This window comes from Lasioglossum baleicum, chromosome 2, assembly GCF_051020765.1.
Source record: "Lasioglossum baleicum chromosome 2, iyLasBale1, whole genome shotgun sequence".
Classification (NCBI taxonomy): domain Eukaryota; kingdom Metazoa; phylum Arthropoda; class Insecta; order Hymenoptera; family Halictidae; genus Lasioglossum; species Lasioglossum baleicum.
The window spans coordinates 11,874,002-11,889,622 of NC_134930.1; the positions used below are offsets into that span (position 1 = coordinate 11,874,002).

The window sequence follows — 15,621 nt, forward strand, 5'->3', positions numbered from 1 at the left end:
TTTACTCTCTGACGGATATCCAGCCATTAACATCCGCAGCAGCAACCGTGAGTCGCATGCTGCTCGTCGCGGTTCACGGATTTTGGGCTGTAACCGTGACTAAAAGCGTGGAAATGGAGAATCAACCTACATAAAAAAACGCGATGAAGAATCAGGGGTGTGTTCACCGAGCCGAAAAGTCCTGATTGTATGAATACGACTTCGCAGGCGCATGTTCGTTTCTAATCCACGAAAAGAAAGTGTTGCGTTGGCGGTGTCTCCAATTGAGGGGAGGGAGCAAAATATTAAAAGTTGTCACAAAAAGAGAAGAAGCAGCAGATCGAATGGAAAACTCGAATGGAAAACGACTGGCGCAGAGTCTTTTCCCTTAGTTCTATTATTAACATCGATTTTCCTCACGCTCGCCGACTGTTCGTAGGTGGAATTCAGTTACCGATGTCGATTTACCAAGAAAACTTCTTGATATTCCTTCTTCAGAAATAGGTACTTTGAAACAAATAATACATATTCAGCCCTTTCGATGCCGCAAAGGTAGGTCATCTGTCGTATATGTATATCTCATCTGGAATAAGTTGTTGTACAGAAGCTGCAGTTATATTTCTGATGGGAACTAAACTCTATCTAGAAATGTAATCGCTTGTCTGCGGATTTTATGAATTTACGGGAAAAATTAATAAGGTCAATGGATATTTCAAGTTGATTAAACATGAATGATATTTTCCAGTTAATTGCAGTTTCTTAGGCAATCACTAGACTGCGAATGTTGGTGCAATTTTCAATTGTTATAATCACATTTTAAGAAAATGGAATCAAATAAAATTGCAGATCCAAAATAAATAAAAATTGTACTAAGTTCTATCGATTTGTATGTTCCAGCATTTTTTGAAAATTGTTGTATACCTTAAATGCATAAAGATCCGCAGTCTAGTAATCACCATAGAAAGGAACATACCTAAATAACTGCGAGCTCGACGAATCTCTCTTGCAATAAGTTTGCCAAATTCATTTTTCGAGCTCCGGAGGAAAAAGAAAAATTTAGAAACTGTTATTCCAATTTGAAGGGTGTTTGAACAATTACGCGTTTCACTGTAACTAACAAGATCGAAACACCGACAAAGATAATTGCTGGGTTCACCGACAAGTCTAACGAGAATGCACGATCTCTGATCACGGTTGCGTCTATCGCGTACCAAACTCTCAGTCAAAACATTATCATGGAAATGACAGAAGTTGATCGGAGGATAAGGAACTTGTAATCGAGTTTGTGGTACGTAGAAACTTGCTGCGAACCGTATCGATACGGAGCGATTCGGATTTGAAGCGAATCCCTCGATGAGGGGACATACGGGTGTGAAAGGATGCCGGGACATTCAGCGACCGACAAAATTGAGTTTTGTTAATTCGATATGGTGTGCGAAGTTGAATGAAATATTTACCTAGACTGACGTCGTATGTGTTTATGTACTCGCTGGTCATGAACTGCGAGACCAAAGCCGTTTTCCCGACTCCGGATTCACCGAGCAAGACCACTCGATATTTTGGGACTTCAGCGGTCTCGTCGCTTTCCATGCTGTCTGTCGAAACCCCCCGTCCGCTGCAGCAGGATCCATTCAATGGCGATCTTTCCCCTGATACGTTACTGTTTCTGCAATGTAAGATCATTGGACGCTGTAGAAGCACAATTAAAATAGAGGAGACCGGGGAAAGTTGGTACAATGGAATTATTTGGACACTGGTTATATGCAGCACAGCTATACCTAAATGTATAAAACGCTTCAACTTTGTCCTGAAGACATTTAATGTATTGTATAATATTCAGATGTTCTCGGCGCAACGGTTCGATCAGTTAATAGGAAAAAAGCAAAATTTGCACGTTAGTTAGGAACTTTCAACGTTTCGATCTTCATTCAGATCATTTTCAAGAAAGTAGAAAAAACTGCGTCTGAAAAATATATTTTCACAATGTAAAACCAGAAACTTTAAAATATCTGCGTAACCATACATTTAATGTATCTTTGAAAACAACAAAGATAGTTTAGGTACAAACTTTAGCTGACTCACCCTGTACATATCAGAGTTGTGCTAATTTAAATACATTGGAATTGAATTACGTAATTGAATTACATTGTATTTTACATACACATTATTTGAATTACATTGTAATTGCATTACATAATTTAAACCATTCACATCATTTAATTGCTAATTACGCGAATCATGAGTGTAATCGAAATACAATGTACACTGAGAAAAAAATCCTATCGAAACAAAAAAAATATATGTTGATTCAATAAGATGTACTATTGAATAGTGTCAATATCATATGAACTTATTTTAATATTTAATACTATTGAATTTCAATAGCAAAACCCATTTCCGCCAATCATATAAGCGAATAGCTTGACCATCAATGTTTTCAAAAAAATAAGATATGGCCTCAAACCAATTCCAGTATAAGTCAATACATTTCTCAAATTTTTTTAACAACATATCTGATTGAAGGAAAAAAAAGAAATATTACGAATAATAATGTACGGTATTGAATCGAATAATATTTTCAATCATCTCATGATAGACAATTCAAATACATCACGATTTGCTTCTAAATTTCATACTATTGAAAAGAATACATTCGTATTCATCGAAGTAAAAAAGTTACAATAATTGAAGTGTTATTGAAGTAACTACTTTTTTTTGTCAGTGTATAGTAATTGAAATACAATCTAATGCAAATTACTCAATGAGTACATTACTCGCTTAATGTGAGAAATATCTTTCATTTTTATCTCAATTTTGTATTTATGTTGAGGAGGTTGTTTTCTTATGCGACGATGGCCAACCTTCGAAAATGCAGCAATCTTAGTGACAAGATGTTTGAACAATGAGTGTTCATTAAAATAATTTAAAACTTACTGACAATTGCCATCAATCAATCAATGAATATGACCGTCTTGTTTCAGGTCTATCCTATTAAATAGTGTTGCTTTTCTTCTGTAGTAATTTTGTCCTATGTCTTTCTACAATTTATGTCTTTTCTGAAACGAACGTAATAAACAAGTTTAATTTTGATCACACAATATACATGTACGAATAATACCATGTTCATCAATGCTACTAATCTTTTTCTTTTTTCCACCTCCTATTAAGTAGGTGGAAAAAAGGTGGTAATTAGTAAAATCGAATTACATGGAAATTTATTTGAATGAGAGACCAGAATTACAAATTACATTGTAATTTAATTGAATCAAGTGACTGAAATTCGAAATACGACAAAAATTCGCAGGTCCTGACAAAAATTCGAAGGTCGAAAAAGAAGGTCCATCCTAATGTACATATGTGTATACTGTGCAAAAGAAAGAAGCACCTGGCCATATTTAATAGAAAAGCATAAAAACTCAAATAAGAACACGGTAAGTTATGAAAAAGGATTCCGCTGTTTAATTGAATAGTTCTGAGAATATATGTGTGATTGCGGATTACCTAATATTTTAAATGTAATAAATCAATCATTGTACAATACAATTTCTACATAAAGATATTGTTTGTCAGTGTATCTTATAGCTACACTGCGGATGTTTATGCAATTTGCAATTTTCGTAGACGAATTTTAAAAAACTCCAATCAAATAAAATCTCATTCCCTGTAGTAGTAGCCTTTGTAGATCTGAAATAAATGATAATCGTACTAAATTCTGTCGTAATTCATATCCTAACATTTTTAAAGATACGCAGTCTACTTATAATTATACTGGGTGCTTCTTTCTTTTGCTGAGTAGTGTATGTATGCAACGTGTTTCGTAATGCTGCAGCACAGTTGAACTTTTGAGCCACGCGCAACAGATTCTCAACTCGAACAATGTAGAGCTGCGAGTGCAACAGGTCCACGAGGAGACCGAAAACCATCCGCGCCGACTACCCGCGCGCAGCACGGCTCCAAGTTACGCGAGGTTACGTTTAAACAACTTCGTAGTTATTAACTATCCTATTCGGCCCGTGCATTTCCTATCCGCAGAGAACAGAATCAGAGCTTCTATTCATTCGTTCGCAGAAAACCACGTGCACAGAATTACTCAAGTAAGTTACAGGTACGCGACTCTCCGCCATTTGTCAATGGAATGCCGCGGCGGAACGTTACAATGGGTCGTCCGTGTAAAACCAAGTACAAAAAGCTTTTACTGTTGATTTACGCTGTAAATTTTACAGTATATGTACGTACAGGATGAAAACTTTTAGTACATTGTTAGTTCAAGTCTGAAATGAACACCTCGAGAATGCGAGACAATGCTGATCCAATGATCAAACTTTTTTGTGCTCCGAGTTATCTCTTTGTGAAACTTTTGCCATTATGTTTGTGACAAAAATGTAAAATACGACGAAACATGGCGCATTCAGACCATACCTTCTTTTTCGATTGTCGATTCTGAACGGAACTCGACTATCTGAACGGATGATATCCGAATATGTGTTCCACATACAAACAGTTCAATCCAAATTATTTTAAGAAATAAAAATTAATTTTTAAGATCGTGTACTTTTTACAAAACATTTTTGAAACCCTAGTGCTTGGTATTGCTAGCATTGATAAAATCATTTCGCCGAAATTGAGATTCACTTTTGTCGTATGAGCTCGGAGAGGAGTTTGTTGGGTAAAAATTGATTTGATTTTCTTTTTCAATAAGGATGTTTTACGTTGCTCTTTTTTACGCTTTACGACGTCAGAAAATATACATACATCCCGAGGATTGAGAAACGAGATCACATTTTCATTTTACCGTATCATTCGAACTGGTAATACGATCGCGGTTTGCTCCTCTTTTCCGCGTGCTTTCGGATCGAGTGCACTCTTATCGTAGGGTCGTTGAAATGGTTGCAATTCCGTCGAGAAACGCATTTTATTTCGCAGTCTCTTGGCATTGACGTCGCCTCCCACCGGTGGGCGCTGAGGAAATCAAGGAAGCATTATATTTTCACTTCCAGGTAATGATTTGTTTATTTCCAATAGAACCCTCTCAGATCCGAAAATCATACACGTAACTACACCTAAGAGCTAAAAATACATACTTAGCGTCGTTTTTGAAAAGCAGGAATCGAATAAAAATTAATTTCACTCTTTAATACATTTGATACATTAAAAACAGCATAACAATGCTATTAGACATTCTTCATACTAAAGATGTCTAATGTCTACTTAAATTAGTTATAAATTTTCAATCTGTGCAAATTTTTGGGACTAACTCCTTTTGCACTATGATCACAAACCTTTATCGAATGTAAAGATACCAGAAATTTTTTAATTCTTACTATATTCATTTTCATCAAGAACTGTTGATGCTCATATCTACTTAAATTAGTTATAAATAGACTGCGGATCTTTATGCAAAATTATCAAATATTAATAACTATACTAATTTAGATGTATTCTCTCCAGTATTCCTACTTGGAAAGCTTCTGCAATGTAAGAATCTACACAATTTCACCTTAAAACACTTGAAAATCGCTACTGAATGACCGCTGTTTCAGAGACTGTTTAAGAACGCACAAAGTGTGCCATAAAATCGGGTGAACAAATGAAATCTTATTTTTCAGACCATTGACTACATCGGAAAAATTGTACGACATACGCAAAATTTTGAAATCGACTTTTTCCGACTTTTCGGGCCAAACCCCCCACTTTGCACCGGTCATTCGATATCAACTTATCGGTTCAGCGGATTCTCCAAGCACAATAAAATAAGAAAAGGGTGGGTGGTTGGTCTAATGAGTCACATCCGAACCGAATCTTCCTGGCGACCGGTTCGGAATAGTCCGGAACGTGGAAGCAATGGCTCGCAGTGTCCATGAAATCGGTTTTCCCTGCGGATTGAATTTCCGAATCAGTGGAACATTACACGAAACATTGCGTAAATCCGGACGAGAGGGCCGAGATTTGTTGTTCGATTACCATAGAACGCGTTCCACGAAAAAAAGGGAAGAAAGGGGCCGAGTTTCGTGCATATTTTCGAGTTCGTCGAACACAGTTTTGTCTCCAGTCAACAGTCAGCCGGTTTATCGATCGTTCAACTAAAACGAATTCACGTGGGCATAAGGTCTGACAAAAAACAGACGCAAAGGAAGGCGCGATAGAGGCCGGATTAATCTGAGATCGAGAGAAAATGAACGTAAACCGGTAAACGGCTCGATATGATCAAATACCAATTTAAACGTGGGAAGAGCCTTTTTCCACCGTACGAAGGGGAGGTTTACGACGTCTGGCGTGTTTAAGCTTCAAGTGTATCGAAGATTTCAAAGTTACCGAGTGTTGTTCAACGAAACAACTACCACCGCGGCGTCTGGCTCGACGAACTCTACTTTCCGTTGAATCACTCGCTGTTTGCCTTTAACCCCTTGCCGCATTTTAACGAGTCACACTCGTCATGAAGATTTTTAACGAACTCTTAACAAATATGGATGTTACGCGTTTCTTTTTAAATGAAATGAAATTTGATTCGCTTGTAATCAATATTTAAGCATTCAAATAAATGTAGTCATACAAAAATATAAATTTTTTTCTCTTCTACGACATTTTTGTGCATAAAGACGTTTTAATCACTGTAACTGTAGAGAAAATGATGCGGCACAGTTCAAGAACACATCGCAACAATTTCTTATACATTATTTCTCTTTAAACAACCAATACGATTCATTTTATCATATTTAAATAGTATTTGCTGGAAAAACTGTACTACAGTGAATCCAAAAAGTATTTGCATGCTGATTTTTCAATTTTTAAATTGCGATAATTTCGTGAAAATAAATAGAGCAATCGTAAACCTCGACTCCGTTTAAACCTTGAAGCTCTACTTTCATAAAGCAGTGTTCATTTTTTTTTAAATAGTTTTACACGATGTATCAGGTGGGAAACTGAAAATCCATTTTTCCTAAAAAATGCTGTAAATTCAATCATCTCCAAAAATGTGTATAAATTTTTCTCGTAAATGAAACTGCCATAGATTTTAAAATTGAAGTCTCCTCGTTACAACGACTCCTTAAAAATTGATGTACGATATTAATTCTCTATTTCGTGGAGCAAAAATGAGGAACCAGTTCGATTGTGTAAATTCCTGATTGTGTAACATACTACTGTTTAAAATTTTTAGTATTAATCCAGCCATTTTACAAATTTCCAAATAAATCGTAGGAAGAGTATTCCAGAAAGATCGTATTAACAAAATATTATTTTTGAAAAATCATTTCAGATATTAAAATTTGCAAGTTTACATAACACGTGCGTAACATAACTTGAAAAAAATAAAGAAATTGAAAGAAATGAAAAATCTTTCTTCGTAATAAGAAATTCAATACATGTAAGACATCATAAAAATATGATGCAGTTGTTATACGACATTTCGCGTCTACCGTACCGTAATGTATAACCGTGTGACGCACCTTAGTTGAAACATTATACACCTCTCAACAACAATGTTTTATTCCTGTAGTGACCCAACTGTAACTGCATACCTATTTTAGAACATGCATCCGTCTATGTCTGTTCTTCCCAGCAAATTGGTATAGACAACCTCTGTGTAACAACTCTTACGGCACTGCTTACCTTTAACATGACTAGAAAATTGCGTATACATATAAGCTCTGGTACAACATTCATCGTTTCGGTGAGTTTTGGAACAGAAACCTGCATTTTGTATTAATTCTAGAGAAGTTCAAAAATAAAACACAGAAAAACAAAAGAGAAATGATCACAGCGTACAAACAAATATTAACCAACTACAATATGAATTGAAGAATCCAAACCTTTCGCAGGAAGTTTACCCTTTTTATTAACTGCAAGTTTTATTGGATGATTCTTTCCAAAAAAATTAACTTTATATCGCACCTCTTGCTTCAAAACAAGAAATACACGTCCACGCTCGTGTTTTATTTCATATTTTTTACACATCCGCTTCTACAAAAATTCCGAGCGAACCTTTCATCGAATTGTGTTTAATTAAAATCACACACATGCGAGTCTCAATAGAACATTCCGCGTCCAATATTGATAAATCAAATATTCCGTGTAAATATAGCGGCACGAGCGCGACTTCCTTTTTTATTATCTACCGAAAAATATCCAATCATTCGGCCGAAGTATGCGTCACGATGGCAGAGTAAACAGCGCAGTCGGTGCTGCATATATGTAGCAGTGCAACTTCACGGCTGAATTAATTTATAAACACCGGTCACATTGTCGAGAAATAATTATCGATGGTTCTGATGAAAAGCAAGGCATGATCAAATGCGTTTCACAGGAAACGACTGCTATCGCCTGTCGGATTAAACGGAGAAACGGCCAGCTTCAATTGCGGCAATATTTAAAATGTTAATGACTCGAATGGTATAAATACATTTCGAGGCAAGAAAATAACATGCGAATGAATCTGTTTCGCGAATTCTTTATTGGAGTGAATCTCGCCGATATTTTTATCTCACGAAAATTCGTAATGCAATTCGCAATATCGCATCCGGCATTCGACAGGATGAATGATCAGAGTCTATGAATCCATGAATAGATATGTTACTTTTATCTTTTTAATTGAAAAATTCCAGGAAATTTCGTACGAACCCAATACTTGAATAGAGGCAAAAATATGATGTTCGGGTTTCCCGTGAAATTTTTCGGGATTTCTGATACTGTACGGAATCTTTTAATATTGTTTTCTAGTCTTTATCTATGCTACAAGAGTCTTCTATATAATTTCGTTTTTCGAAAATCGTGTAAAGAGAAGTATACTTTCAAAATCCTCTACAGACAACGTAAATTTCTGTCCAGGTCCCATATCTTTACTTACTTTCTATAAAAATATGCATTTGCATAAACATCCGCTGTCTAGTTATAAATTATAAAGTTAAATGAATTTGATGTTTTATTTAGATAAATCTAACACTATGATCATATTCGAGAAAACAAGTCACGTTTTCGAATCACAGCATTTTAAGAAATCCCGAGAATTTTCGGGAAACCCGAACATTTTTGGGAATACCCGAAAGGTTCAAGATCCCGACCCGATCCCGAAGATCGTTCCCTTCCGTCTCGGGCCCGCACACCTCTAATTTATACACACAATAATGTATATAGAGATGTATAATGGGATAGAAGAAAAATAATCTTATTTTTGCCTTTTATAAAGAATGTTTTTTCAAATCCTGAGATCATAAAAATATGAGAATGATTGACGATTTTGTTTGCCTCGCCAACGAGAATACATTCTCATTGAATTGTACTTTAATTTGGGGCAAAATATTTATTTTTACATATTTTTATCTCATTGGGAAAAAATACCGCAGTAAAACGTACTGCATCCTTAGCAAACGAGGAAATTTGAAACAATTACTCTTTCGAGCCATCGAAGTCCTTGTACCATGTATACCATTGTTCAAAATATTATTGACATTATTAAATATGTTTATATATAATCAATTATTAAACATTTCAGTATTGTATGAGATATTATATCAACTTCATATCCATAAAATGAAAAAAATCATATAGAATTATTCTAAGTCGGATGAAATGTTTAATTTTCGAGTTAAAATAGCTCCGACTGCAAAGGGTTAAACGAGCACAAATTTCTTTAAGCTGCGTTTTCAATATGGTCGCTGTGCCATAACCAGTTGTCGGTTTCCCAAGGAGAAAACGTAAACCGAAAAAAACAGATTATTGAAATTCTGCTTCGTCTGCGATTGTTAGCATTCCGGTCCTACGAGGGACGATCTCGAGGGATCATAAAGGGGCTCTGTTGTCATCGGGTTCGGTAATCTCTAGGCTATTACGTGAATTATTACGTCGTATCCGGAGGAGATGAGTCTCCTAGTCGATGCGTTCCGGCCGTCTCTCCAAATAGACGGTGTAAATATTTGCACCGGTTTTTCGTTTTCTCGTCGAGATCTCCATTTATATATAACTCGCCACCCCGAGCGCCATCTTCGCGGTTGTACACACGTGCCAAGCCGGAGGAATGCACCAGCATTGTTCTTGGCCGGAAAGCATCGCACGGTGCTCCGAAACCGTAAAAATCGTGAACTATATTCATACCGTTGTTATTTATACGTTACTGCGAGTAAAACGTCTCTAGGGGTTTCTGACCTAGTTTCCAGCATTACGGGAAGATCTCCCATTATCGGACATGTTAGGTTTTCTTAAAATACAGTCAGGTATCCTGTAACGAGCTAATTCATCCTGATACCTTTGTTCGTTATAAGTAGACTGCAAATGAGAAATTCGTAAGAATAAAACTTGTAACTATGATTTAAGACAGAGTTGGGCAAAAATTTCATCAACGATTGACGAATAAATTTCTACTTCAATCGGTAATCGCAATTAACAACTAAACTCCTACTTTAGTCGCTAATTGCGGTTAACGATTACATTCTTGTCAATTTTAATCGACAATCAGATAATTGATTAATGATTGACTGCTGAAAGAAACGAAATACGGAATCGAAACTGTATGCATACTGAAAAAAATGTAAACTGAGTTTTTGTTGAGATATTTTCTGTCAATTCTCCATCTCCGCTCTGTCTCCATCTCCCTCCTTATTACAATTTATAGAGGACCATGTGGCGATTAACTTCAACAATTGATTAAATTAGTCTCCAATTTTTCGATGATTTCTTTTTTTAATCAGCCATTGACGATTAACTTCATCAATCGATTGAATCAATCGTCCATTTTTCAATGAATACCTTTTTTAATCGTACACATTAATCAATCAATCTTGGTTAAAGTTTTAATTGATTAATGCTCAACTCTGAATTGAAACAGCAATACTTGAAGAATATACAAAACTTTCGACCTACTCAAATGTGTAAATTTCACACATTTGTCACGTAAGCGACGATGTGGCTTCGCTTGTAGTACAGTAGGACTCGATTAAACAAATTAAACAGCCCAGATAAATTAAGGCCCGATGGATAATCGAGCCCCGGGGGACACTTAAAATGTACATTGTATTCCAAAATAAATTTTTTATTTTTAAAAATTTATTCCTTTTCATAATATAATCATGTTTAATCGCATATTTGTTTATAATCGGGATCCGGTTGATCGAGGTCCTACTGTACTTATTGTTAGTTAAGCGGACGAAAGCGATCCCGCAAGAGACGTGCTCAGTAAAATAAGTTTCACGCAGGGATGTTGGTTTCTCAGATTTCGTGAAAGGTTTTCGTCGTCTCGGCCCTCCATCAAGCTTTTACGCAAGGGCACTAGAAATTTACGTTCGCCCGCGAGGAAGACGATTAACGAGACTCCGCTCACAGGGTTCTAGTTTAGGATGGTTTCCGGCGAGCGATGAGGACAGGAAGACATAGACACTCTGCATCGTATCGCGTTATTAACCCTTGAGAGCGTCGAAGTATAATTTTGCATACTTGCTGAACATCTGGACTATTTTACTCTCGATTATATAGCGTTTATAGACCGTTCAAAGCGATTCTATCAAAATGTCTGTGACTTTTCGCAGATCAAGACAATTTTACTTTTGAGCATCACGTTTTTATGCTGGGAAAAATTTGCAATCGAGACAAATATATTATAGTGAAATATTTCCATAAGCAAATGCTATTTCGTTTAATGCCTCAACCAAATATTATTTGAAAATGATATTTCATTTAATGCTTTAATCATAAATGGACTGTAACGTAATACAGGAAATAAGGAATTGTGTCGAAAAATGTGTTCTCTTTAAAGCAAATGAAGTAAATCAATAATATGTATAAATTACGTTTACGGAGTAATTTGTTATTTATAAACAATATGAACGTATTATGTTACAACCTGAAAAATAAATGAATAAGCTTTCTCGTGTTTCGAAATATTTTGTTAATTTCAATTCCATCAATTTGCCAGAAAGTGATCATATGTTCTCGCCACGTGTAACGTTTCCTAAATTATTTTGCATACGCTTGTCTCACTCACACACATACGGAGCGTTCCCGCAGGCAAAACTTCCATCGACAGTCTCAATTTTCCGACGAAATTGATGCGATGAGAATCACCTTGAGCGAGCTCGTTATGAGCGGCGTCGAAATAGGACGGTCTGACTCATCACTTTGTTACAACAAATATAAATAAAAGCACTATTCTCGCGGCGGCTGGTGATCGTCTGGCAGACGAAGTACAACTCCGACCACAAGTATCCGGGGAATTTATTGGATTGATAAACAAGTTTGATATTACGTCGATATCGTGTAATTTGTGCTGAATTTTAAAATCTGTGATTCACAGCTAAGAAATTCTGAATACATAAATTGTTCAGTAGGAATGGCAATTAACCGGGATCAAGAAGTCATCCCTAGTAACATCATTAATACTTTAGGAATGATTATTTAAAAGAATATTTTTAAGCTACTTTTGTACAGAACACTGCCATTGAGAGTAAAGAATAAACTATTTATTAAGTTGTCACAATTATCCCCTGGACGTACAAAGTCGTCTTGGACGCGTTTTGTGTTTATTACACCATCGTATGTACTCATTCAAGCAAAACTTTGTTCAACACTGAGAAGAAATATTACCGGCAACATGTGTATCATCGTTCCGGAAACACATCTATTTTTAAATCATCAGAAAATTTACAGTTTCGCGTGAAAATTAATGTCATCTGTTTGAAACGAAACTTTGGAAAGATCTAATAATTTTCTAAAAATGATCAAGGTTATATTAATTCTTCGCAGGCGTGCCAATACTTCTAGGCGAAGCTTCAGCCGCACCAAATCACTGTGCAATCGCGTTAAAATTTCCGTAATTTTAATTAGAACGCATTCGACAGTAGTTGACAGTAGTTCGATATTTATCGCTCGGAAAACAGCGGGACCTTGGACGGTGTCCACGAAAATTCGCTAATATTAACGTTAGTCATCGATTATTAGTCACGAACACTCGGAAAAGCTGTGTCAGCGATTTGACTCATTTTCCAGCCCGGAAAGTCAGCTATTAAATTTAGTAAGCGACCGATGAGCGCGTGGAGTTAGAGACAAAAGAACACGGCAAGAGAAGCGTAACGAATCTGGCTGATTTTCAACGAGCTTTTTCACCAAGATCACCGGCCGGGTTGACGGGCAACAAGGAAGAATGCCAGAGCGTAAATCACTCAGGCGAAAATCTAGCATAATTTGCGAACTAAGATTCTCCCGCAACCTTCGCCGTGATTTTTCTCGTTGAAATTCCGCGAGAACGAACGAATAAAGGAGTCGTAGCTTCCGGATAGCCGGTTGTGAAATCTGAGTCGGCTGACTCACAGTGAGGTATTTGGCCCGGAAAATCGGAAAACAGTCGATTTCAAAATTTTACGTATGTTGTACAATTTTTTCGATGTAGTTAATGGTCTGAAGAATAACTGAAAAATAAAAAGAATTGTACACCCGCGAAGTACTGTACTTAAAACTCTACTTCATCGAAAGTCAAGAGATTTTATAGCTTTGCGTTCTTAAACAGTCTCTGAAACAGCGGTAAAGCGGTTATTCATTAACGATTTTCAAGTGTTTTAAGGAAATTGTGTAAATGCTTACATTGCAGAAGCTTTTCAGGTAGATTTACAGAGCACTCTCGCACAGATTTCATTTCGTTATCATCTAAATTATTGGATTGGAACGAAAGTTCGTAGCGTTTGTAAATTAAAATTGAAAGCTAAAATTCAGATATCTATTCAATAACATATTGTCCATTCTGTTCTATTATTATGAATAAATACCTTAATTTTATCTTGGAATCTCAATTTGAAAACGCTACGAACTTTCTTTCCAATACAATAGTATAGTTATTAATATTTGAACATAATCAATCATTCTGCAAGTTTTTGTACGATTATAAAACTTCATTGACGATTTTGTTATAACTACTATTGTTATACTATATGTATACTACTCTTTCTGGTATGATTACATTCGATAAAGACTTGTGATCATAGTGCAAAAGGAATTAGTCCCACATTTGCACAGATTGAAGATTTATCACTAGCCTGCGGATCTTTATGCATTTATAGCAAAATTGAGTAGATGAAATTCCAAATTGTTGGAAAATTAAAAAAATAGAAGATATTGATATATGATTTCTCCTCTATTATAATCAAGAAATAGCATTCAATTTAGTTTCTATTTTTTGCGATTGATGCAGACAATTTTTGCTTTGTATAAAGATCCGATTTATAATACTAATTTGAGTAGACATGAGCACATCAACAGTTGCAGCGCGTGTTTCCTGATGAAAATGAATAGCAAGAACTTACAAATTTCCTAAAATATATATACTTATGTAAAAGTTTCATGATATACCTATTTAGTACTAAAATAATAAATTACACCATTTCAAAATAATTACATGCAAAATAATTTTTTCCAACTTTTCGATGGACGCACTCCATTCTCACGATTTTCGTGGGTCTCCGAGAATTTGAGGAAAAAATGATTCCAACAAAAGAGAGAGTTAAACAGTATTTAAACATCTACAAACTTCTGTATATAAAATTGAGAAGTTTTTTTTACAAAAAATAAAAATTATCTTGATTTTTTAAATGTTAAAATGCACTTTTTTGATTTCATAATGTTACAGCTGACATTAAAACGAATTCAACGACTACTATGTTATGACCTTGAGCTCATAAATAACGCTAAAATAGTTTTTTTCTACTTTTCGTGCCAAATACCCCACTGTCGGACTGCTCGGAACACGTTTCGATTCATGGTGAAACTCTTTGTTGATCTGCCCTAACCCTTTTCCTGAAACCCTTTCGGCCCATATTCGCGAACAGTAAAAGCCTCGCACGCATGCTGCTTTCCATTTTTCCGCCACCGCCGCGTCGTTGTTCTCCGGTCGAGATTGATTCGCACTTCGCTCCCGACAGCTGGAATTGAATTTAACCCTTAACTCGTACACTGGGCTCTCACTACCCCAACAAAAAAATGTCTGCAAACTAACTTTCGAACTTTATTGTACGATAATTTCAAAGATAAAGTTTCATTAACTTCGGAACATTTGGATTATTTAGTCGTAAATTATACAGGGCGAGTCTCCTAACATGACGACTTCAAATAACTCGTAAATTATTTGTTGAACATTTTCAAAATATCTAATATTAATCAATAGGCTGCGGATTTGATGCATTTATGATAAAAATGGGTAGATGTAATTTAAAACAGTAAAAATATTAAAACAATTTAAGAACGTCCATTTGATATTTGCAATTTATTAAAATCGTTAAAAATAGAAAGAATTTTTTATATGGTTTCAGTGACTTGTGATCGACTTGAAAGATCCGCCGTATATTAATAAAATTTCCCTCTCACAAATTGCTAATTTAATTTAGATCTCCCAATGAAAAAAAAGTTCGGAATTAATCAGATCAGGAAAATTAATAACCATCGTCGCTTAATAACCATAGCAGTTGCAGAAGCGACGTAAAAGAATCAAACGAAAAAAAGACCAGGAAAATTAAATTTGATAAAGTTACTTAAATTCTATGTGTAGAGAGATCATTCGTAATCTCGCGAGAAAATTTTTTTCTTTCTTTCACTTTTCTGTACTAGCAGATGTTTTAAAAAGTTTCCAGAATCTGAAAAATCGTGATTGTTTAAAATTCATTGTAGCTGGTGAAC

General features: G+C 35.5%; 1 protein-coding gene across 3 annotated transcripts in view; it reads right to left on the bottom strand.

Annotated features, from left to right (window-relative positions):
- The window catches only part of LOC143220867 (uncharacterized), a 71,999-nt gene that overhangs the window by 19,696 nt on the left and 36,682 nt on the right, over positions 1–15,621 (bottom strand). For all 3 annotated transcript variants that reach the window (XR_013011687.1, XM_076446453.1, XM_076446458.1), the window contains exon 5: positions 1,437–1,645. Coding sequence is in view for 2 of the 3 variants with exons in the window: in XM_076446453.1 (XP_076302568.1) it covers positions 1,437–1,645 (209 nt within the window). In the remaining variant the exon portion in view is untranslated. The remainder of the gene's footprint in view (positions 1–1,436; positions 1,646–15,621) is intronic.